The sequence below is a fragment of the Pipra filicauda genome, unplaced genomic scaffold (genome assembly GCF_003945595.2).
Source record: "Pipra filicauda isolate LSUMZ 115617 unplaced genomic scaffold, ASM394559v2 scaffold460_size520110_pilon, whole genome shotgun sequence".
In the NCBI taxonomy this organism is placed as follows: Eukaryota; Metazoa; Chordata; class Aves; order Passeriformes; family Pipridae; genus Pipra; species Pipra filicauda.
The window spans coordinates 322,199-338,696 of NW_024104599.1; the positions used below are offsets into that span (position 1 = coordinate 322,199).

Sequence of the window (16,498 nt, forward strand, 5' to 3'; positions counted from 1 at the left end):
CTACTTTTCTAGTTCCACCTCTAGTTTTTTAATCTCCAGAAACAGTTTTTGGATTTCCAGCAGAGCTTTCACTTCTGCTACAGGCAGCCCGCACTCAAAGGCCGATTTAATGTAGTGAACCTCTTCACATATATCAGCATCACCTTCTTTCTTCTGTTAAAAAGTAAAACAAAACCCAGAAAACAAGCTTATAATATTGCTCTGCAGCAGATGGAGAGCCATCCACCCCTCAGCTCTGAGGCTGACCTGTCCCAGCACAGCCCCAACACTTCATCCCTAATCCATCCCATGAAGAAAAACCTTTTGAGAAGTTTAAGCAGTTATTTTTCTTATTAGATGTCAGGGAGCATCCACCCAGGCACTCAGCCAGACCATGGGGCTCTGAGCAACCTGGTCTAGTGGAAGGTGTCCCTGCCCATGGCAGGGCATTGGAATAGGATGATCTTTAAGGGCCCTTCCAACCCAAACCACTCTGTGGTTCTGTGGTACTTACACACTTGGGCAGTGGTGTCCAGTTGCCATCAGGCAAGCACGTGGCTGTCCAGGAGTCTTCTATAGACATGTTCCCATCGTCTGAAAACTGGTACCCAGGGGCACATCCCAAAGTAACAGTCTCGTTGATCTGGTACCACGTTTTATCATCCAAAGGGCTTTGCAGCCTTCCACAGGCCACCCGTGGTTGTGGACACAGAACTGGAAGGAAAACCCACAGCAGAAGGCAGCTCAGTGTTATGGGGGCAGAAAAAAACCTATGAAGCTTGTGAAGGCTGAGCCAGTGCAGAGGAACTTAAATTTATGGAGCTGTGAAACCAAACGTTGAAGCAAAAATACTTCCCCAGGCCCTTTAAGAGGGGAGGGTGAAGATCAGAGCAGCCCCTGAGAGATGTCAGGAATTTGTCACTAATTTGCTTTTTTGTGGCAATGTCTCTGTTCAGGCACCCCCGTGCAGAGTCTGCAGATGGATATTTGGCAGCAGGAACGTGCACTCTGAAGGGGAAGTCAGTGGAGTCCCAGCCTGTCTTAGAGCCTCCTTTCTACATGACTGTCAAGAAAAACTCAACCACTGCCTGGTAGACACCAGCTTTGGGAAGTTTGTTTCTTCTGCAAGGAAGGGAAGGTTCTCAGAGAGCCCTGAGGATGGACACAGCTGTGAAGTGCTGCACCCCGAGCTCCCTGCTCTGCGACGGGAGCCGTGGGCTCAGCTCCTGGCTGGAACTCACCTGGCTGACAGGTGGGCACAGGAGGGTGCCAGCTGCCATCAGCCTGGCACTGACTCTCTGGAGCACCACTCAGTCCAAAGCCTTCATCACAGGAGAACTGCAGCACCACCCCGTAGGGAAAGGTGAACGTCTGGGGGGTCATCCTTCCCCTCTCGACCACGGGCTTGGGGCACCGAACCACTGTGGGGAGAGAGCGGAGCTGGGAGTGGGGTCTGGCTGCTGCCCTTGCCCAGGGACAGCAGGGGACAGGTCAGGCAGGGCAGAGCTGCTCCTCCTGCCTGCCCCGTGTCAGAGAACCAGAGCATCTCATTTCCAGATGGATCATCCCCACCCCCACCCTGGAGCCTGTGAAAGAAGGAGGATCTCCAGGCTCACTTTTAACCCCGTTGTGCTGAGTGTAGCACCCAGGTCCTGCCTTCAGCCTGGTCCCATACAGGAGAAACCACTCACTCACCCCTGCACTCCGGGGCAGGTCCACTCCACGTCAGGTTCTCCCCGTTGTCAGAGGTGCAGTAGATGGATTCGTCCCCGATGAGGGACAGACCCTCCATACAGGTGTACTTGACTTCAAAGCCATATGGGAACTGCTTAGTCCCCAAGGCAGAGTGCTGCCCATTGGAGATTTTGGGAGGGGGATCACAGACTGTGAGAGAATAAAGGAAGAAATTAAGAATTTCTTCATTCCATCAGGGAGACAGAAGGTAGGGAAGTAACAGGAGAAATGAGTTCTTCATGTTCATTCTAAATGTTGCCCCTCCTTAAAGTCCTCCTTGCTTCATGCCAGCTTTGCCTCTGGCTCTACCAGTACTCCCAGACTGCCCCAGGTAACCCATCAGCACAGCCCCAGTACACAGCACATACCCCCATCCCCTCCCCTTCAGCCAACCCTCCCTTATCCCCTCCTCTTTTCCACGAGAAGTGATCCTGCTCATGAAGGGGGCCAGGGAATGGTGAGTGTCATGAACACCTTGAACAGCACTCTGAGAGATGGCTGCAGGTCACATCAATCAGTGCATTTCATTAATTAGAGCTTTGACAGAGCACGAAAACTTTAAAGTCCTTTAACACTGTGCCTTGGGCCCCTACTCCTAACACCTTCTCTGAGAAGTCGTGCTCAGGTCACGAGGTTTTCTCCCTGCTGCTCCTACCCTTGGGATGCAATTCCCAGCCCCATCATTCCCACTTACCCCTGTCACAGTATGGGATGGGGGGTCTCCACGTCCCATCAGACGAGCACTGGGTCCTCTGGCTGCCCTTCAGCACGTAGCCATGGTCACAGTGGAATTCTGCCTGGTGCCCAAAGGTGTACTCGCTTTTCCTGGCGCTGATCTCTCTCCCGTGGGGGATAACCGGGATGGGACACTGCACCTCTGAGGAACACCAGCATCAGAAAGCAGACATTTACATGGGGGGGGGGGTCCCCTCAGTGGTGGTTTGCTGACCCAGATGCCTCTAATCAGACCTGGCATGCTCAGGGATGGTAATTATGCAATAACAACCCCTGCTCTTGGAAGGCAGAGCGACCTGAGCCCCGTGATTAGCTTTAAATTGTGGCTGAGGGGATGGCAGGTCACTAACTGCACCATTGTTTGAACAGCCAAATAACCAGCAGGAGCTGCAGCTATTCCTTTCCAGCCACGCCACCCTTTGAACAGCAAAATTATAACAAGTGAGAGCCAAAGCTGCTCAGTGAAGTCCCACTGGCACAGCAGCACCAGTGGGTGTTTTGAAAACGATATTATTAAACTGATGCTTTGTTGGCAAAGCAAAGGAAACGTTGTACTTACTCTGGCAAAGCTTTGGGACTGCGGACCACGTGAAATTGTTAAGACAAGTAGTTGTTGGAGACACTCCAGGGATCAAAGTGAACCCGTGTCTGCAGGAGTAGATCAGGGTGGTCCCGACTAGAAACTCGTGCCGATGGTTTAGGTCCGCGTGGTCGACAGCAGGAGGGCTGGAGCACTGACCTGGTGACAGAGCAGGGGACAACAGGGACCCTCAGAGCTGGGAGGTCTCCCCCAGGGACCCAGTGGCATGAAGCTGAGCCCTGCCTTGGTGGAAACCCCAGGAAGAAGCGAGGGACAGCAGCAGCCCTGCTGCAGGGGGGCATGGGGTGAACTGAGGGGGGAGAATAACGGGGACAATTCACCAAAGGACGTGAACTTAATGAGGATCTGTATTCTCACAGACTGTTGTGGGCAAGACACTGAACCCTTGGTGTGCCCTGCAGCAAGGGACAGCCCTGCAGAGCAGAGGGGGTCCTGCCACCCAGCACCACCCAGCGCGGCTCATGGCACTGCCCACCCTCCAACCCCCTCCTGCGAGCACTGCTTGTGCTTTTAGCGAAACACAAGCAGGTAATTACACCTGGTAAAGGCAAGGAGAGAGGGGTGTGTGTACCTGGGGTGCAGGCTGGCACCCGTGGGTACCACCTGCCGCTGGCCAGGCACCGCACCGTGGTGGCACCCAGGGCCGTGTAGCCGGGGTCGCACTCGAGCGTGGCTGTGCTGCCAGAGGTGAAGTTCTCTGCAGGTTTCAGCTGACCATTTGAAATATGAGGGATGGGACACTGGACCTCTGTGGATCACAAAAAAAAAAAAAAATAATAAAAAAAAGGGCTTTTCAGCACAGCACTAACAGGGATCAGCTGTCGCTGCAGCTCCCTGTGGCGAGACAAGGCAAAGCAGTTCAATGAACGCAGCAGTTGAGGCAGAGGGTTTAGGGGTTAATCAACATCTTGAGCAGCCACCTATGGGACTCAAAACGTGCAGGGTTTCCTTTCCACACAATCAAACACCATTTCTGCCGTTTCCTTGGAGCAGGGAGGTGCTGGGCTGGGTTGTGCACACTTGGGAAATTTCTCAAAGGACCTCTTTTTAAAAGAACCACCAACTTCCAGGCAGAAGCTGCAAATTATTCCCCTTCCTGGAGACATTTATTACTCTGCAGACCTGCACTTCTCCTGTTTTGAGGTCAGCCTGTGGGATGTCTGACAATGCACCAGCTGCCTTTAGCACAGCTATGGGCTGCCTCAGGGTGAGGCATCAGCCTTGGTATCATAGAATCAATCACAGGATTACAGACTGGTTTGGCTTGGAAGGGACCTTAAAGCCCATCTCATCCCACCCCCTGCCATGGGCTGGGACACCTTCCACCAGCCCAGGTTGCTCCAAGCTCCATCCAAGCTGGCCTTGGACACTTCCAGGGATGGGGCAGCCACAGCTTCTCTGGGCAACCTGTGCCAGGGCCTCCCCACCCTCACAGGGAAGGATTTCTTCCACATATCCCATCTACACCTTCCCTCCTTCACCTTAAGGCCATTCCCCCCTGTCCTATCACTCTGTGCCTTGTGAAAAGTCCCTCTCCAGCTTTCCTGGAGCCCTTTAGGTGCTGAAAGGTCTTCCCAAAGCTCTCTAAGCAAAGCTGAGCCACAGAAGCAAAGAAAAGAAGGATGGAAAACACTCACCGAGGCTCCCAGTCGGCTGCAGCAGAAGCACCACCAGTGCCAGGAGCTGCCCAGGGGGGCAGAGGAGCCCTGGCATGGTGTGAGGAGCTGCCAGACCGTGGGAAGGAGAAATCCTGTCCCTGCTGACAGCCCCACGGGGAAGGGGAAGCAACTGTGGGAAGCTGGGGTCAGGCCAGGCAAGCCACGCTGACACCACCCCCTCCCCAGCCCTTCTGACCTGCCCACGGCCAGGGCTGCCCTCCCTGAGCTCTCCAGCAAGGTCGTGCCATGGGAGGGAAGGCTGCTCTGCCCTCTTCCCTGGGGGGAAAAGAGGGAATAAAGGTATTTTACAGCTGGAACCACCCTGCAGCATCGTGGCCTCACCCCTGAAGCGCATTTACCCAGGGGCAGGCTGCTGTGCAAACACCCCCCACACCCAGAGAACAGCACCCTCCATGCTTATCAAGCCATATTTATTATATGCACTTTATATACTATATATATAGCTATTATATATATTTAATATATATTAAATACTTTGCTTTACTATGGATAGGACAGAATTATTAAAAGTCAGACAGAGCTGTCATTGCAATTGCAGTTTTATTATAACCTCGTGGTGAAGGAATCCTGGGTCCCATCACAAGACACACGATCTACACAGCACTTCCCCTCTACTGGATGTTGCAGAAAAAAAAAAAACAGTCTTTTTTTTTTTTCCTTTACACTTTCTTTTGCTCTTGGTGCACACCCAGAGATGTGGCACTGCCGTGCCCTCGGATCCATCCGTCCTGCTCGGGAAGAAAACCTGGCATTTTAGTTTTGCTATAAGACAGGCTTTGAAGTTCTCTTGGTCACAAGCAAACCAACAATGCAGTGAAGTGGTGAGTGAATGCATAGTGGATAAACTGGGCAGCACTGGGCTATACTGGGCTGAAGAGGTGCAGCAGCTGTGAGGTGAGTGAGGGTTGGTGATTCCCATGCCTGTTTGTACCACACAACAATTTGCTTTCCACTCAGTTGCTTTCTAACTGTGCATTGCCAAGTGTAGCAAACAGATATAAAGCTTTCAAAGGTATGAAGTGATGTACAAACTTAACCCCCTGAGCTCTTACAGAATGAGTCAGAAGTCACTTTGACTCCTCACGTGACCAAATCTGTTCTGTGGCCGATTGCTAAATTCTGTTTTGGCTACTTAAGTATTAGCAAGAATTACAAAGTCATAAAAACTCCTCAGTCAGCATCACTATTGAACACACAGAGGACAGTTGCTACAATACCAGTGACACCAGTCAGCTGTATGCTCTGATTTCTAGCTCCCTTTCAAGTTTCTGGATCTCCAGGTAGAGTTTCTGGACTTCCAGCAGGGTTTTCAGTTCTGTCAGAGGAATTCCACACTCGAAAGCTGCTTTATTTTGAAGAATCTTCTCACAGGTCTCACGTTTTTTCTTTAAAAGAACCAAAACAAAGGCAGTGTGAGATTCCACCGCGGGGTGACAAAGCAACCACCTTCATGAAGTTGGACCAAGGCTATTCCAGACTATAAATGGGACAAAACACAGGAAAACCTGGGCAGGTTGGTGGTACTTACACACGTGAGAGGTGGCACCCAGGTGCCATTAGCTGAGCAGGTGGTTTTTGAAGGCAGCCCTGACCGTCCATTACGTTTGCAGGAGAAGGACAGAGTTTCATTCACCTCATACCACAATTTGTTCCGAGACAACACTAACTCCTGGTCCCACGGGGGTCTGTAACACCGAACTGAAAGGGAAATGCAAGTCAAAGAATAATGTCATGGGAGGAGAGGGAGGAGAAAACGTTCTGCAGATCCCACCCATCGCTGGTGATACAACAGAGCAGCACCCCTGGGCTGGAACTCACCTGGCTGGCAGGTGGGCACAGGAGGGTGCCAGCTGCCATCAGCCTGGCACTGAGTCTCTGCAGCACCACTCAGGGCGAAGCCTTCATCACAGGAGAACTGCAGCACCACCCCATAGGGAAAGGTGAACGTCTGGGGGGTCATCCTTCCCCTCTCGACCACGGGCTTGGGGCACCGAACCACTGTGGGGAGAGAGCGGAGCTGGGAGTGGGGTCTGGCTGCTGCCCTTGCCCAGGGACAGGCAGGGCAGAGCTGCTCCTCCTGAAGCTCTCTGCAGCAGCTCTGTACTCAAATGCCACAACTGACCCTCAGCTGCCTGCTGAAGGAGACCCTGAGGTGTCAGTGAACAGCTGCTGGTGTCGAGATGTTGGCACAGGAGCTGCACTGGTTAATGCACTCGGGGTTTGGAGCTCCTGGAGCTGGGCAAGTTATGGAGCTGGGGCTTAGCCAGGTCCTGGCTTCAGGAGATCCATAGAGGAGAAACCACTCACTCACCCCTGCACTCTGGGGCAGGTCCACTCCACGTCAGGTTCTCCCCATCATCAGAGGTGCAGTAGATGGTTTCGTCCCCGATGAGAGACAGACCCTTTGGGCAGGTGTAGGTCACGCTGGCACCGTAGTAGAACTTCTTACCCATGCCATCATGCTGCCCATTGGAGATTTTTGGAGGGGGGCCACAGGCTGTGGAATAAAGGGAATTGATAAGAAAAGAAATGTGCCATTATCATTTTCAGCTGAGACTCAAAAGTCGCTTCTGGGAAATCAGTACAGAGTTCACTTTGTGTTTGCTGTCAGGCAAATTCACAAGAAGTTGCTGCCTGGCTTCTTACACCAGCTCAAGGTTCCCACTTCTCCCTCAGCTCCTACCTGGGTCACATCTATATTAGGAAATATTGGGATTTTTCCAGTGGTGGACTCACCACCCCTGGAAGTGTTCAAAAACCATGTGGATGTGGCACTGGGGGGTCATGGTTTAGTGGGCATGGTGGGATTCAGTTGAAGGCTGGACTTGATGTTCTTGAAGGTCTTTTTCAACCTTAATTATTCAGTGATTCCATCTCCCGGGAGAGAACACCTGGCTCAGCCCATGAGCTGGTGATCAGCACCCTGTTCCCCAGGAGCTGAGGGGAGATCACCTACTGATGGTATTTCTAACACCAGAGCACGGGAATTCTTCTCTGTGTGTCACACGTACCTTTGTCACAGAAGGGCAAGGTAGGAGCCCAGGTTGCATCAGCCTGACACTCGGTCGAGTCCGGGCCCCGGAGGGAAAAGCCCTCATCGCAAGTCAGCTGCACTTGGGTCCCCACTGTGTAGCCACTTTTGCTTTTATGAACCTCTACTCCGTGAAGAATGTCTGGCTTTGGGCACTGAGGTTCTAGAAACAGCGGGAAATAAAGGATGTCATGTATTTCCAGGAAGGACTTCTATGGAGAAGAGTTACCAAGAAATATGAACCCTGGACAAAAGATGATTCTCATCCAAATACAGGTCTCAGTGCTTCCTCTGTAACCCCGAAGGCCAGGACAAGGAATCATCCATGCTCTAGTGCATGGGAGGTGGAGCAGGCTCTTTCCTCCTGGCAAGGTTTCCCTGAGCTTTTGGGCTCATGGGTGCTGCTGTGGTGCCCCATTGCTGGGTTAGGAGCTGGAGCAGGGTGAGGTATTTACGCTGTTGCGTTTTCTTCTGAGAGGGGAAACACGTTGAGAACATCTGCTGCTCCCAAGCCTCGTGTCAGCAAACCATCCCAAAACACAAACCACATCCCCTTCCAGCTGGGTGAATGTCTCCCAGGCTTCCTAGAGACCTCCCAACCCTCTAGAAGCTTCCAACACGCAGCCCTTCACCCCCCAACTCCCCAGACACAAGCTCAGCTCTGCCAAAACCCTGTACTTTTTCCAAGGCAATTCCCAGGCAATATAATGATCCACCTGGACCTTTTGCTGCCTGTGTATTCCAAGTTAACACAGGACAACCAGATCTGGGGACACGTGGCAGTGGAGCAAAATTCTCTTTGGCTTCTACCATCACCATCTGAGGCCTCAGGTAGATTTTTCTGGGAATGTCAGTAGACAACTACACCGTACAGAGTAACCCAAATCCTGCAGTCAAAAAATAAGCAGTCCTCAAATCAACACGTTTCACAAACTCTGTCCCACCTGGAAGGCACTCTGGTGGCTCTGGATCCCATCTGCCATCACTCATACACCGAAGTGTGATGCTGCTGCCACGACCTTTGAAGGCAAACCCATCTTTGCACGTAACTTCCAGTGTGTTTCCATACACGTAATTGTCTCTCTCGTACCACGTGTACTTTCTGTTTGGGATGTGTGGATCTGGGCAACGAATTCCTGAGAAATGCCACAGGTTAGCAAGTGTGAAACCACGGCAAAGCCAACTGGGTGACAGCAGGCTCGTTGTGAGCAGAAGGAAGAATGCTTTGTAGGACAGAGACACATCACGACATTAAATCTGCCCCCAAACCACCCCTGGGCCATCCTGGGGGATGGAATGTTTGCCATGCAGCCTCCCTGCTGGATGGAACAAGGGACCCTCGACACCACAACGGCTTTTTCCAGAGGTTCAAGGGACTAGAAAGCAGAGCTGGTGAATAAAGCAAAGAAAACTCTGCAGCCGGGGAATAAATCAGAAGAAATCAAGAGTCACAGCAAAGACGAGCGCGGCGCCAAGCTGGGCCCCTGGAGCATCCCCCTTTCCCCCACCTCACTCTCCACGTGCAGCTCCTTCACTCAGCAGTAATTCTGGCAGCTCCCAGGCGAGCCAAAGGGACAAACACTTACTTTCACATGGTGGGGGGATTTCCTCCCACGTGAAGTTCGGCCCACAGCGGATGTCCCGCGTGGTTTCTCCCGCGCTGAACTGGTGGCCCTCCAGGCACTCGTAGGTGATCACAGTGCCCACAGGGAACAGATTGCCAGCAAGTCTGGCTTTAACGGCGTTATACACATCTGGAGGGTCAGGACAGCTACCTGAGGGGGAGACACCAACGTAGGGATGTTGCCAGTGGCACAGCAATGAGGCCCGTGGCGGTATGAGAGAATTTGGGTAAAAATCACGGGCTCACGTTGTTCATTCTGAGATGCACTTAATCATCCAAGTTCAGCAATGGTGGAGGAGGCAAATGAGGACATGCAAATATGGGGTTTTTCCCTGGAGAGACTTTTCACAAGGGCATGGAGTGACAGAACAAGAGGTAATGGCCTTAAACTGAATTTAGATCAGATACATGGAAGAAATTCTTCCCTGTGAGGGTGGGGAGGCCCTGGCACTGGTTGCCCAGAGAAGCTGTGGCTGATCCACCCCTGGAAGTGTTCCAGGCCAGACTGGATGGGGCTCTGAGCAACCTGGGCTAGTGAAATAACAGGGAAGTGGAATGAGATGAGGTTTAAGGTCCCTTCCCACCCAAGCCATTCTATGATTTTGGACTGCATGGTAATTTTCACTGTTACAATGAGATGCAATTTCTAATCAAGTTTATACTATCTGAGGCTCTGACAACAAACTCTGAAACATTAAACATAGAAAGGTTAATTTAGTCCCTTTCAATTCTAGTGAGAAATGCTCTCCAGCTGAACAGGATGAGGCTTTAGTCTCTATGGCCCCAAGTCATAAATTCCTAAAGTCACCTTAGTGCTACAGAGAGATTTGCCCCCCCCCAAAAAAAACCCCAAAAATTTCAATCTTAGAGCCATCCCTTTCATGACCTCATGCTTTTTTAGATGGGAACTTTTTTAGATGGGCATGGTGGGGTTTGGTCGAAGGTTGGACTCGATGACCTTGGAGGTGTTTTCCAACCTTAACGATTTTACAATTCCCCTGAAGCAAAGCTGCTGGAGCAGGTGGAGCAGCAGTGGGACCATCACACTTACTGAGCTGGCAGACTGGCAGGGGGGGGTCCCAGAAGTTGTTGTCCCTGCACGTGGAGGCGTCGCTGCCGTTCAGGGTGTAGCGGAAGTTACAGTCGAACACGACGGTGTCTCCGTAGGTGTACTCGGACCTGTACCCACCCAGCAGCTTCCCATTCGCCACCCTTGGAGGCTCACAGGTCACCACTGTGCCAGGGAAATGCAGGGAATCAGCAGTTAGGCTCAAGAGGGGAGATGAGGGTGTTAAAAACATTCTCATTGCTAAAGGCACATCCACCAAAAATACTGAAGGTGGATGTGACCAGGCAGCTGATGAGGTATCTTTGTACATCTTACTCCACTTCACAGCATTTTTTTATTAAGGCAAAGCATAACAAGAACACAGGGAAGGCAGCAGGTGTCACAGGAGGTGTTGGAGGTGTTATATTTTACACAGGCCAGTGGGTAAGATGCACCCTCTGGGCTGTGAACACGAATAAAATCCCATTCCCATGTCCTTGCTGACAGGATGATCATGATGGGAGACTGACTCCTGTTACAGCTACCAGACTCAGAGGGTCTCATCTGCAAGAGGTGATTCCAGCAAGATGAAGGAGAGAGAAGCTTCCAAGGAGGAAAACAGCTGAGCAGAGCAGGAGCAGGGGCTGTGAAGGGGCTGGTGCTGCCATGAGCAGGCTCACACCCGGCCCTGGGCACAGCAGCAGCTCACCTTTGCATTCTGGGGCTGGACTGCTCCACACACCATTGACATTGTCCGTGGTTGTGCAGAAAATTGAGGCTTCTCCCACCAGGGATAAAGGTCTCTCTGCCCTCCTGGTGCTCCGGCACCGGTACGTGATGGACTCTCCGTACACAAAGAGCTCCTTGCCAACCCCACTGTGCTCCCCATCAGCTATTTCTGGAGGGGGTTCACATGGAATCGCTGTGGAATTGGGGGGAAATGGTAGTTGGGAAGAAAGAGGAAGAGAGAAATTATTTAATTGATTTTAAACCAAAGGTCTGGGAAGAAAAAACTTCAAATACGAGGTGCCAGAAGGGTCAGAAATTAAGGGCAGGTCTCGAGGGAGCTGCACACCAGCCCAAAGGCAGCAGTTCTGACCAGGCACTGAATGGTTTTGTGATATCCCAGTCTCACATGCAGCTGCCTCGCTCCCAGAGAGCGAATAAATATTTCTGCAGGATGATGCAGGAAGGAAAACACAAATTAAAAATGTCTTTCCAGGCTCCACCACGCATTGAAATGCCAAAATCCTCAGCAGAGCAACACAACAGCTTCTTTATCCAGCCCCAGTCACACTGCAGATAATTAAAGGATAGATAATAGATAATTAAGGAACTCTACTTACCCTCACACATGGGAATATCTCTGTCCCACGTAACAGCCCCATTTTTAATCACACAAGTAATCTCAGAATTTCCAAGCAGTCTGTACCTGTGTGGAACAGGGGAGAGGGAATTGCTTGGCAAATTTAGTTCTGATTTATCACCAATAACATCACCATCAGGATGCTTTGGGCTTATTTTTCATAATTACAGCAAATCGGAAATTGGCCATCAGTGTCATTTTTTCCAAGGACACGCTGGCTTTTGGCAAAAGCATTTTTTAAACTAAAAAAATGACATGTTTCGAAGGAAAAACATCTACCTTATCAGCTGGGGGTAGCCATCCCTACAGCTCTGAGTTCAGTGTTCATGCCTTTTCTTCAAAAAGATACTGAAACATTATGAATGGTTTGGAAAGAGCCAGGAGAGTGAACATGAGTTTGTGAAGAACTGCCTCAAAGGAGGAGTTTAAGACACTCAGTCAGTCCTAAAGTTCTCAAAGTTTAAAATATATTTCAATCGGGGTCTGCAATTACTGGCGAGGCTTCTGACAGCACAGGCTTTAATCTAGAGGGGAAAAACTTTGGAAAAACAGTTGGAGAAGAAGAGGCCCTGTGCCCCAGGTGCTCTTGGCTTACCCAGTGTTGCAGGTGAAGTTCACTGAGGAACCCAAACTGAGCTCCTCTCCCAGGACGAGTCTGCCGTTGGGCGGCTCCCCGGGGTTGGTGCAATGCTTGGCTGGGGACAACAGCACTCAGTCAGCTCTTACTTAAAGACTCCTCCAATACTGAGCAAAGGGATGGACCAGAAACCTCCAGATTTCCCCTCCAACCCTAAATTATTCCAGGTTTCACAATGCTGGCGAGACTCACATCATGACCTGCTGCCTCTGCAGCCTGAGCAGGGTTTGCAGTAACAGTGGTTTAGTTGTCTCCTCACAACTAAAGGATTCTCCAACTGCAAGTCAAATACTTTTTTTTTTTGACCCAAGAGTTACAAAGTGCATCCTTTGAGTCAGCAGTGAAACACAGCCAGCATCAGAGCAGATTTCAGCTCCTGCCATCATTGCCAGTACTCAGTGGAATAAAACCAGTGCTTCATGTCAGGTCACTCATTGCCCACCATCCCCTGGGCTCACTATGGATACTTTGGATACTGCTCCAGCATCAGCAAACAAAAACCACCAGAAGTCATAGAACCACAGGATGGTTTGGGTTGGAAGGAACCTTAAGAGATTATCTTGTTCCAACCCCCTCCCACAGGCAGGGACACCTTTCACTAGACCAGGAAGACCAAATCAACCCAAAATACACTCACCTGTACATATGTCCCTTGATCCGTGCCACATCCCGTTTAGTCCACAAACAAGGACATTTCTGACATGATGATTTCTCACATAACCTGGACGACAGACGTATTCTGCCTTGGAATTGTAGGGAAATGAGGCAGTGCTCTGGTACTGCTCCTTGAGCTCTGCAGACGGGAGACGGGGCGGAGCATCACAGAGACCTACGGACAGGAGCTCCATCAGAAAAGTGCTGGGAGGAAAACCGGTGGGATTTCAGGCCTGATTCACTCTGAGGACATTTCAGTGCCCAAAGACTCCTCAAAGCAAAGAGGAGAAGTGCAGCCTGTGACTGTGGCTGGCAGGGACTAGGAGGAGCATCACCCCTCCAGGTCCTGCTCCTCACCCAGAAGTTTCAAAGGTTGGCCACAAAGTCCAGATTAAGCATTTTTTTTTTCTCCCCAGCTGGTAATAATTATTGCACTTTCTCAGCTAGAATAATTTTCCATCTGCTTTCCACAGAGAGTGGAAAAAAGGCAAAGGAAGATGGATTCTGATCACAAAGATTTACAACGCTCTTGAAACTCAAAGGCAATGAGGAAAAGAGAAGGATCCAAGCCTTGTGAAAGCCAGGAGAAGGTTGTCCTTCAAGGGATCTTAGTTTGTCCCGAGGGACTCATTCACTTACTGTGGACAGTGACAATGAGAGCAGCAGTGAGGAGTGACCCAAGGACGGCAGCGTGATCCCGCTGCCTCCCCGGCTCCAGAGCTGACATGTTTATTCCTGTCTGGAGATCCCACAGATGTTACCACGTTCTTTCCCTGGGCCAAATCTCTGTAAAAATAGTAGAGGGGTATTTACACTGAGGGTAAGTGAGCAGGTCTTATTTCTCCATCCCCGAGCTGTGCCTGCAGTGGTGGCTGGGGAGCTGAAGGGACAGGAGCGGAATTCCTTTTCTGGAAGCAAAAAAAACCCCAAGACAGACTAATATCTTCACTTAAACCACAGAATAAACACTTCATAGTTTGTCAGCTTCAACTTAAACCCACCATATTGCCATCACTGTTCTTCCCAGCCAGTCAACAACACTTGCAGGGCCATGACTTTGTCTGTGCCTTGTGGAAAAAGTTCCCCGAGATGTCTCTTATGGGTAGAACGCTCTATTTTTAGTGCTAAATCTCCTGGAAGTAAATTCCTAGTCAGATTAAATCCTGCTGGATTCACCAGTACAGTCCCCTAACAATAAATTACCCTCAGAGGGAGAGAAGTAAAAGTTACATCAATTTTGTGCAAATATTAACTGAGTAAAGCTATAAAACATACAAGTCAATCAAACCAAATTGCTTTACCAAATGGAATTTAACTCCAGTTTGCCAGGTTAGTACCTGCCAGCCCTAGAGATCAGTAAGAGTCCTCTCTGTATTACCCAGGATCATTTTTGAGCCTAAACTCTCCCAATGTTACAGATGGTCTGAGCACCTGCCTTCCTTCTGGAAACAAGGCTCTACCTTGATGCTTTCTGCCCTAAACCCAACACTTCTCTTGGCTGTTTCATTCCTCTGCCTTTCCTTCAATCCCAGTTACAACTCCTGGCATAATTTGATTTAATTTACTGATCTTTGTGCCTGCTGGAGTTGCACTAAAGCTCCAACCCAGTTCCCAAGAGCAACACTTAAAGCTCTGTGGCTCCGAGTTGTCTTACCTGGAGGTGTGGAGGCAGGAGATGGAGACCTGGAGCGTTCAGCACTTCCAAGACAAAGCAGTGACTGTTCCCATCCAGTCCCCTGGCTCCAGGCACAGCTAAAGGAGGAGTCATGATCCGCCTACATGCTCAGTTATGGCTCCATGGAGAAAAGCTTTCTGCAGAATTCTGCAGAACCCGGGGTCATGCCAGCTGACCCATAAATCATTAACTCCTCCCGAGCAAGAAGGAAGTAGTTTATTCAACCCACAAAGCAAAACACGAGAAAAACTGAATGCAACCCAAGCAGATGTTGAAATTGTTTGGTTTATTGTGTGGAGTTGCCAAGTCTTTGTTGAAATGATCCTTGCTGAGCTGCCCCACCGGGCAGCAATGGCACACAGCCAGTGCTGGACCTCAGGCATGCTGTGGGGGTCTCCTCAAGAGGGACACATCAACCATGAGTTCATCCCTTCTGACCTCAGAAGCCCATGGCCAGCATTCAAAAAGTGGTTTCTTCAACCAGCTCCACCCCTTCCCATGAAAGCCCCAGCAGCTGGAGCTCAGCAGGGTGTGAGGCCCCAGGGAGCATCACTCAGAGCCAAACACCCAGGGCCACAGAATCAGTGAGTGGCTTGGTTGAAGGAACCTTAAACCTCATTTTGTCCCACCCTCTGCCATGGGCAGGGACACCTTCCACTAGCCCAGGTTGCTCCAAGCCCCATCCAACCTGGCCTTGATGAAAACTCAGATGCCCTTCAGCTCATTGCAAGCTGTTCCTGAATCCAGCTCTTGCTGGTGGGTCCTTTTCCAGTACCAACTTTTTGGTAGAAGTTGTCACCACTTGCTCCTTTGGCTCCACAGCTTCATCCAGGCTGGAGTCACCATCAATTTGGTGATGGACTTCTTACCCCAGGTTGTGCTTCTTGCAGGTATTTGTTTGTTCTACCAAATCTGACAGGGTTTTGCCTGAACAATTTACCACATCCCTACCCTGAGTGGGGTATATTAATATTACCTTGCTGAAGTTCACCTGAAGTTCACCTGGTTTAGTTCCTTCTCTGCAGAACACAACAGGAGGCTGCATGAGCAGAGACTTGCTCACAACAGGCACTGACATCTACAAAATATTTACAGGAATCCAGTTAATCACAAACACAAACATAGGCTTCCCGGATTTCTATTTTTCCAAATGGCCCAGAACAAGCCAGTTTGTGGGCCCAAACATCAGCAGCTCCCCCAGGGGCACACAGGAGGTCTTTCAGCATCTGCACAGGGTGCCGTGGGCATCAGCCACACAAAAAAACCACCTCCTGCTCTGGCAGCTGCTGAACAACCCTGAGACCTCCTCAACCCACAGCTTGGAGTGGCATAAACAGGATAAAAAGAGTTTTGGTCCCTTTAGGACCAGCTGGTTTCCAGCTGGAAATCAGAGTCACACCAGTTGCTCCTCTTGATGTCTTTTTTTCTCCTAAAAAAAGAGATGTGCTTTAAAAAAAAGCATTCCTGCCCTAACAGCTCCATAAAACCCCTGAATATCTGAATTCCAATAGCTCCAACAAAAACACCCTTAATGATGAGGGAAGGGGAACAGCACCAGGGTGTAAGATTCCCCATTTTCAACTCAAACCCCAAAGCCCAGGGACACCTGCCCGCCCCTGCAGACCCTCTTTCTCCAAACACATTCCAGAGACTCCCTGAATTCACCACTGTCTCAGAAAACCAGCACACTGTGAGCAGTTAAAGCAAACAATGGAAAAGAACAGAGGAAATGATC

General features: G+C 50.4%; 2 protein-coding genes across 3 annotated transcripts; both read right to left on the minus strand.

The window, feature by feature from the left end:
* On the minus strand, positions 1 to 4,762 carry LOC120324219 (zona pellucida sperm-binding protein 3 receptor-like). Its single transcript, XM_039386047.1, has 8 exons — positions 4,687 to 4,762; positions 3,621 to 3,797; positions 3,008 to 3,187; positions 2,408 to 2,590; positions 1,675 to 1,863; positions 1,221 to 1,400; positions 494 to 693; positions 1 to 153 (listed from the first exon to the last, which is right to left on the minus strand). Exons 1-8 carry the CDS (start codon positions 4,760 to 4,762, stop codon positions 1 to 3), a joined length of 1,338 nt encoding a protein of 445 aa, XP_039241981.1.
* Positions 4,763 to 5,212: 450 nt separating this feature from the next.
* Positions 5,213 to 13,282, minus strand: LOC113986226 (C4b-binding protein alpha chain-like). 2 transcript variants are annotated; one of them, XM_039386052.1, is made up of 13 exons: positions 13,072 to 13,282; positions 12,393 to 12,492; positions 11,778 to 11,863; positions 11,141 to 11,353; positions 10,435 to 10,617; positions 9,346 to 9,534; positions 8,704 to 8,895; positions 7,740 to 7,922; positions 7,040 to 7,225; positions 6,547 to 6,726; positions 6,257 to 6,426; positions 5,946 to 6,113; positions 5,213 to 5,456 (listed from the first exon to the last, which is right to left on the minus strand). In XM_039386052.1, exons 1-12 carry the CDS (start codon positions 13,280 to 13,282, stop codon positions 5,958 to 5,960), a joined length of 2,049 nt encoding a protein of 682 aa, XP_039241986.1. In that variant the 3' UTR covers positions 5,213 to 5,456; positions 5,946 to 5,957. The 2 variants fall into 2 exon arrangements, with proteins under 2 accessions (XP_039241986.1, XP_039241985.1); XM_039386051.1 differs by having other exon boundaries at positions 5,213 to 6,113.
* Positions 13,283 to 16,498: the final 3,216 nt, after the last annotated feature.